The sequence below is a fragment of the Arvicanthis niloticus genome, chromosome 21 (assembly GCF_011762505.2).
Source record: "Arvicanthis niloticus isolate mArvNil1 chromosome 21, mArvNil1.pat.X, whole genome shotgun sequence".
Classification (NCBI taxonomy): domain Eukaryota; kingdom Metazoa; phylum Chordata; class Mammalia; order Rodentia; family Muridae; genus Arvicanthis; species Arvicanthis niloticus.
Window position 1 is genome coordinate 25,885,849 of NC_047678.1, and position 7,264 is coordinate 25,893,112.

General features: G+C 44.7%; 1 protein-coding gene across 1 annotated transcript in view; it reads left to right on the plus strand.

Annotated features, from left to right (window-relative positions):
- Positions 1 to 7,264, plus strand: part of Pik3r4 (phosphoinositide-3-kinase regulatory subunit 4) — a 49,336-nt gene extending 42,072 nt beyond the window's left edge. Inside the window, exons 16-20 of the mRNA XM_034484109.1 lie at positions 2,205 to 2,336; positions 4,578 to 4,678; positions 5,695 to 5,783; positions 5,910 to 6,018; positions 6,728 to 7,264. Coding sequence (XP_034340000.1) covers positions 2,205 to 2,336; positions 4,578 to 4,678; positions 5,695 to 5,783; positions 5,910 to 6,018; positions 6,728 to 6,898 — 602 coding nt within the window. The 3' untranslated portion in view covers positions 6,899 to 7,264. The remainder of the gene's footprint in view (positions 1 to 2,204; positions 2,337 to 4,577; positions 4,679 to 5,694; positions 5,784 to 5,909; positions 6,019 to 6,727) is intronic.

Sequence of the window (7,264 nt, forward strand, 5' to 3'; positions counted from 1 at the left end):
ACTGTGTAGCTGGTGGTTGAATTGTTTCTGGTTTGGGGCTTTTCTGAATAGATTTGCTATAAACATTTACAAGTAGGTTTTTGTAGGAACTCTAATTCGATTTTTCTCAGGTGTAAACTGGTGAGCAGGATTGCTGATTCAAGAAAATTCTAGTTTTAATTGCAGTACTACTGCTGTGTATCTAGTGGATACAGTGTGATGTTTTGATATATGCTTATATCAATGAATGATTAAATCAGGTAACTAAGAAATCTGTCACCTCGCATATTTTGTGGTAAAGATATTTAAAATTTACAGTAATTGGGATACATAATACATTGTCATTAATTACACTGACAGCTCTGCATGTCATCAATTATAGTGACAATTCTGTCTGTCACTAAAGCATATTCCTTCTAAGAAACTTTACATCGCTTGCCCTTAGCACTGCTTGTCTCCTTTCTTCAAAAGTCATGGTTCTCTCACAGAGTTTTGTGTGGGTTTGTTTTCTTTTGTATTTAAAACAGGGTCCTAATGCAGCCAGGTTGGTTTCAAAGTACCTGAGAAAGACCTTGAACTTTTGGTCCTCCTGCTTCTATCTCCCACTGTTTGGGTCATGTGGTACTGGAGATGGAACCAGGACTTAGTATCCTAGGCAAGTACTCTGCCAACTGAGCTACATCCCAGGCCCCTCTCCTGCAAAGCGCTTTGAATATGCTCCTGGAAAATAACATAGTTTCGTCTTTCCCTCATACCCAGAAGAGTTAAAGGTTTCTGTGCTTGAGTTTAGATTTGTGAATCTGATTTTTGAAATTGCATTGTCATTAAATATCTACCTTTTCCTGTATTTTTACATATTGGAAGATGGCAGCATCCAGAGCAGTTCATAACATTGGATGGATAGTGTGTAGCTAGCAGGTTTGCAAAGGACAAAGATAGACATCTGGGCACCCTGAGCAGCTTTGAGGAGGCAGTGGTGCCATGAGTGGCTGTTGTCATCATTGTCATGGATTATGGCAAAGAGACAGGGAGAGACCCAACTGCCTCTGTCCATCTCTCCTGCAGAATTGGAGACCAACCCAGAAATGTGCTCTGTTCTGTTTAGCTGCTCAGTTCTTTTCCATTGGGTCCATTCTTCATTACTAGTAAATTGCCATGGGGGAGGTGGTGGGCGCTCAGCCTATTTTCTGCTGTGGTTGGACATCCATACCTGTCTGCAGAAAGTTTTGGGGCAAAGGACACACAGAGATGACTGGAAGCTAATGACAGACACAGAGCCATTTTCTCTTTGGATTTGCAATGATCACTGGGTATCAGTGATGCTATATGCTCTTCAGGCAGTCTGAATGTCCCAGGATCACTGGGTATCAGTGATGCTATATGCTCTTCAGGCAGTCTGAATGCTCTGGGATCACTGGGTATCAGTGATGCTGTATGCTCTTCAGGCAGTCTGAATCTCCAGGATCACTGGGTATCAGTGATGCTGTATGCTCTTCAGGCAGTCTGAATGCTCCAGGATCACTGGGTATCAATGATGCTGTATGCTCTTCAGGCCGTCTGAATGCTCCGGCTCACCAAATTCAGCTTCATCCTCTCTACAGCATCTGGTTTTGTGGGTGCCTTTGGCAGTTAATAACAATGTCAGTATTTAATGAATTTATTCATTTAAATTTGCATTAATTAGACAGCACTGTAATTGCATTATGATAAGCATGTTATTACTGTTATTTGGCAACTGTGGGTGCTTTTTGAAACTGGGGAGACAGCCTCGTGGGAGCACATACAACCAGCAAGTACCTTACTGCTGAGCTGTAGCCACAATCCAGTTTTTAGTGTTTATTTTGAAACATGGCTTCACCAAGTTGCCCAGGCTTGAGTTTTCCCTTTAGTCCAGGTAGACCTCAGCCTCCAGAGTAGCTGAGATTACAGGCTTCTGACACCAGGCCTGGCAACAAAACCTTTTCTGAAGTGACCAAGGCAATTCTAAACTACATTTATTCAGAGCTGAGTATGGTTGTGTATCTCTTTAATCTCAGTTCTTAGGAGGTAGAAGCACATAGATCTCTGGGACTTTGAGGCCATCCAGGGCAACATAGTAAGACCCCACCTTTAACAAAAACCTAAAAACTGTATTCATCCAGAGGTGATAGACACTGTTTGCCATTGTAAATGCAGGGCTGTGCACTTTGCTTTGATGTTAATGGTTTGTGCCTTTTAAATTTGAGGCACGAGCAGCGGTGCCATGGCGTGTTGGGACATGAGGTTCCAGTTGCCAATTTCCAGTCACTGTCATCCCTCCAGAGCTCGCATCCGGCGCCTTTCCATGCACCCCTTGTACCAGTCCTGGGTAATTGCAGGTAAGGTGCAGGGCTGACATTCGGGTTGGGAATTACATTATATGGGGGCTGCTGAGACTCTTGCTCCTCATGAGTTTTTATTACATCTGAACCATGTGCTTGATTCTGTTTTCATGTGGAAACTGTTCATCATTGTGTTTTAAGTTCAAAACCCATGCATCAGCTGTTACCTTTCTTATCTTTCATTTCATTTCTTTCAAGCTCCTGTGCCCCCTGCTTTTTGTTAAAACCACCAGGATCTTCCTAGAAATGTAAGAAGAAATGTGGGCTCCTCTCCAGCTGCCATTCTTTCTGCCCACATCTGTGTTTCTCACCCTCCCTTCTTTCCCATCACTGAGCACTCAATGTGCTGGTACCTGAGCTATCGCTTTAAGGTGTATAGGTGTGTTGCCTGCAGGCCTGTCTGTGCACTGTGTGTGCGCAGGCCCTTGGAGGCTGAGCGGCAGTGTCATATCACCAGGGACTCTCTTCCTCCTTGCCATGATGGACTGAGACTGAACTATAATAAGCCCTGGAGTCATTCTGCTGGGGTCATAGCAATGGAAAAACTGACCATACGCCAAGTATCACCCAGCTCTACCCTGGTCCAGGGCGCTCTCTATGGGCTCATCCATGCAGTCAGGGTTCCAACAAGGCAAGCTTGTTCAAGGAGAGTTTCTTTAAACAGGGTCACTGTTGTTTTTGTTGCTGAGTTATGTCTTCCTCTAGGCTAGATTCCCTAGAGCTTCCAAGTGAATCTCTCATCTTCACTGATCAGTGGCTGTAAGAATGCAGGGATTACAGATGCGACGGCGCACATCTGGCTTTTTACTTGGATTTAGGGATCAGACTTGGGTCATTTGGGCTTATGTAGCAAGCAGTTTACCAAGTGAGCCATTTTCTAATCCCAAGCAGTGACTTTTTTGAGGTGTAGGATACAGTCAGGCTGCCCTAGGTGAGACCCTACCAAGGCTGTTCATACTTGGTGACTCATGAGCTGTGTGCTGTGGGTAAAGCCAGTGTGGTTGCAGGGCCACACTGGAGGCTGTGGTAAGACTTCCCTCCTTGCCTCTTCCTGCTTCTCTTGCTACACTGTTTAACTAATGTCCTCTCTTCAGGGAAGAAGCATAATACCTAGGCCCATTGATGTTGGTCATGAGTCTGCCTCCCTCTTACCAGGCATGCTTTTGATTGCATTTAGGGCCCACTGGATAATCCTGAATAATTCACCCCTTTCAAGGTCCTTAATTATAGCTTTGAAAATCACTTTGTCATTTAAGGCAACATTTACAGGTTCTCAGGAGTAAGACCTTGAACTATTTGGAGGTCATTTGCTAAAGGTCAAACACATGTAAGACCAGATAGTACAAGAGCCTAGAGTGCAATTCATGCAGGCCAAAGTTGAGAGAGTGTCATGTGCCCTTTATTCCTGAGCTTTTCCTACCACCATCGTGTCTGCTCCAGCCTCATGATTGCTTCTGTCCCTGGTGCTCATTTACATTCTTCTGTTTAGTGTCCCTGCCAGAGTGGAAGCTCCCTGCAGTAGGGATTTACTTGCTCTGTTTGCCCTCTTTCTCCCAGTGTCCAGGACAGTGCCAGTGAATAGTGTCAGCTCTGTGGATGATAGGTGCCTGAGTCCTGGTATTGTCGTGGCCCTCACCGGCATCATTACCCAATGCACAGATTGTGTCAGGCCCATGCTCTCTGATTTTCTTGCCAGCCTCTCCTCCCTCTCACACATATCCTTCCACCAAAAAACCCTGAGCTTTTTTGCATGGATATTTCTTGCCTACTCAGTGTATTTTGCCTGAGATTGGCCACCTGCTGTTGCATCTGTCCAGCTTTTTCAGGCCTGGCTAAGACATTTAGATTCAGCCCACGAGATGTGCTGCTTCTTCCGTGGCCTGAATGCAAGAGGAGCTCGGCACTTGCTCTCTTTCTTGTCGTCATGCTGTTTCATGTGTCTTCTTTTTCCTTTCTCCATCTATGCTGTGCATTCCTGAGGGCAAAGCTATATGATCTGCCTTTCTGCCCCATAGTCTCTTCAGGGCCTGGCTGGAGTGCAGTATATATATTAACTGTTAGGCTATCGAGAACACTTTTTAACTCACCCAGTCTGGTGGTAAGTCATGCTGTTATTTTAAGAGTATTAGTATTTCTTGCAGGATGGAAATAGATACAGGTGGCTTTGAGATTGCTACCCAGTTGTGACAGAAGAGCTAACAGTTCTTGCCTTTTTTTTTTTTTTTTTTTTTTTTCCAGCTGTTCAGGGCAACAATGAAGTCTCCATGTGGGACATGGAGACTGGTGACAGGAGACTGACTCTCTGGGCCAGCAGTGCACCTCCACTGTCTGAGTTACAGGTGTGTCACCAGTGTTTATTGCAAAGGACAATTGTTACCTCTATCCTAAGCATGTTTAGGCATTTTAGCCTGCATGATCTCTCACATAATTTTATCACATATTTAGGTATATCTAATTTGTGTTCTTAATAATGGTAACTGCCATGTGACCATTACTGTGTGTTTTCCAATGTTTTCAGCTTGCAGGGTCTGCTCCATTGGCTGTTTATGATCTCACATTGGAGCTCCTGTAGATGCAAACTAGGCAAAGCCTCCTGATGCAGAGCACAGTGCTCCTTCATGTGCAGGCCTCCGCTGCCTTAGGACTTCTGCCTTCACATTGTGGTGTAAAAGCCATATGTATTCACTAGAAAATACACTTTGAATTTTGATCTTTTCCCATGCTAGTGATCTGTGCTCTGGTTCTCTTGTGATGCTCTGTGTGGCACTGGGCCATAGCATAGCTCCTTGTCAGACCATGAGGGTAAACAACGAGATTACTGTTGGGCCAGAACCCCAAAACAAATTAAGGAGCATCTGTACCTTGTATGAGTGGTCTGGGTATAGATTTGTCTATTGGTCATGTTTCCAGGAATATCTTGGCAAGTAAGCTGTGGTAGGAAAGGTTTCACACACACACACACCTTACTTAGGTCTCATGCAAAGAAACCCTGAAGTAATGGTTTTTATACTGTTTGTGACAGGATTGGAGTGTGTGTCCCAAGCTGACCTTGGGCTGGTGACTCTGGCCTCTTCTTCCCAGAGCACTGGAACTACTGGTGTGCACCACCATGCTCAGCCCGAGGAACCCTGGAGACTGAACTCAGGGCCTTGCTCATGCTGTGTAAGCACTCTGTCCTGAGCTTCGCCTCCAGGCCTTCGAAGCAGTTAGATCCTGAAGTTTCCCCAAAAGATGAGAGTCCATTTCCACAGACTATATGTCTTGACGGATGAGGTGCTTGTATAGCTGTTGAGAGTTAACTCATTTCTACTAAAAATGTCATTTTTTATGTGACCACGTGTTTCTGTCTTTCAAGCCTTCACCGCACAGTGTCCATGGCATCTACTGCAGCCCTGCAGATGGAAACCCTATCCTGCTAACCGCTGGCTCAGACATGAAAATAAGGTACAGTGTCATGAAGAGTGCCTTGGGTTGAGACATGAGAGGCAGCTATAATGTTGTGCTATTGATTCTAGAGGAATCTCTGAGATACACTGTAGATTTTATTACCATTTATTCTCTCTCCCCTAGGTTCTGGGACTTGGTTTCCCCAGAAAGGTCCTATATTGTTGCAGGAAGTACAGGCTCCCCATCTGTGTCCTACTACAAGAAGATAATAGAAGGCACCGAGGTCGTCCAGGTGTGGTGGGACTTTGTTTTTTTAACGTTTGTAGGCACAAAAACAGCTTTGGTCAAGATTGATATTTCAAGATTTCTTTGAAATTAAGAAATGTGTTTGGTTTTTCTTTCTTCTGAGTGGGAAGAGTGGGCATGGAGACAGGGTGTCACCACATTGCTCAGCCACTGTGCTGTGCCTCCCTCCTGAGTTCCAGGGCCACAGGTGTACGTACCACTGCACCTCACTCACTGCTGTATAATTACAGTATAATAAAGGGATGAGGGACTACATTAAAGAAGTGTCTTACTGCCTTTGTTTTGCAGATGGGACAGTTGGGGACAGGAAAGTCATTTGTCCAGGGTCACAGAGCTAACAATCAGGAGACTGGGGTCCTGGTGGGGCCATTGCCCTTCAAAGTATGTGTTATTGATAGAGAATATCAGGTGTTCTGGCCAGAGTAGGCCTCCCATCAGTGTTATAAAATGCCAGAATATCAAGCATATATCTATTCTTTCCATGTTAATATGCATACAGGCTATACTGACCTTTTTATGAGTGTCTATGCCTGCAGTCTGATGGCTGAAAACCTTGGTCACTTTGGACTCTTACTCTCTGTGGCATAATGACCTCAAACAAGGTGTTAACTCCACAGCCATGGGAATACTGTTGAGAGGTAGGACAAGGCACAGGCTTAACCTCAGACCCTTGTTTGGTTCTACCCACTAAACAGGAAATTCAGAATAAGCAGAAGGTCGGACCAAGTGATGACACCCCTCGAAGGGGCCCGGAGTCTCTGCCTGTAGGACATCATGACATCATCACAGACATTGCCACCTTCCAGACCACTCAGGGCTTCATTGTGACTGCTTCTAGAGATGGGATTGTGAAGGTGTGGAAATAAATCCTGCCAGCTTGTATAAAATGCTGTAAAATTAAGAAATGTACCATAATTCAAGACAAAAAGGATTTCTAGAGAGGAAACATGGTTTTTGAAGTGTCTGTATTCCTGTTTCATGGCTAAACAAATCCCAGCCACAGTGGGTCAGGATGTGGGCGTGGTGACTTTCTTTGTGTACACTCTGTAGAGTTGGCCAGCTAGCACAGCCTGGGAGTGCTTGCTGCGTATGGAACAGAACGGGCGAGAAGTGTAAAAAGGGAAGATGATGTGACGCCAGTTTATTTTGTATGGAAATGATTGTAAGCCGTTATGTAAACACTTTTGTTATTATAAATGCTATTCAAACTGCAAGTAAACTCTATTCAAGCA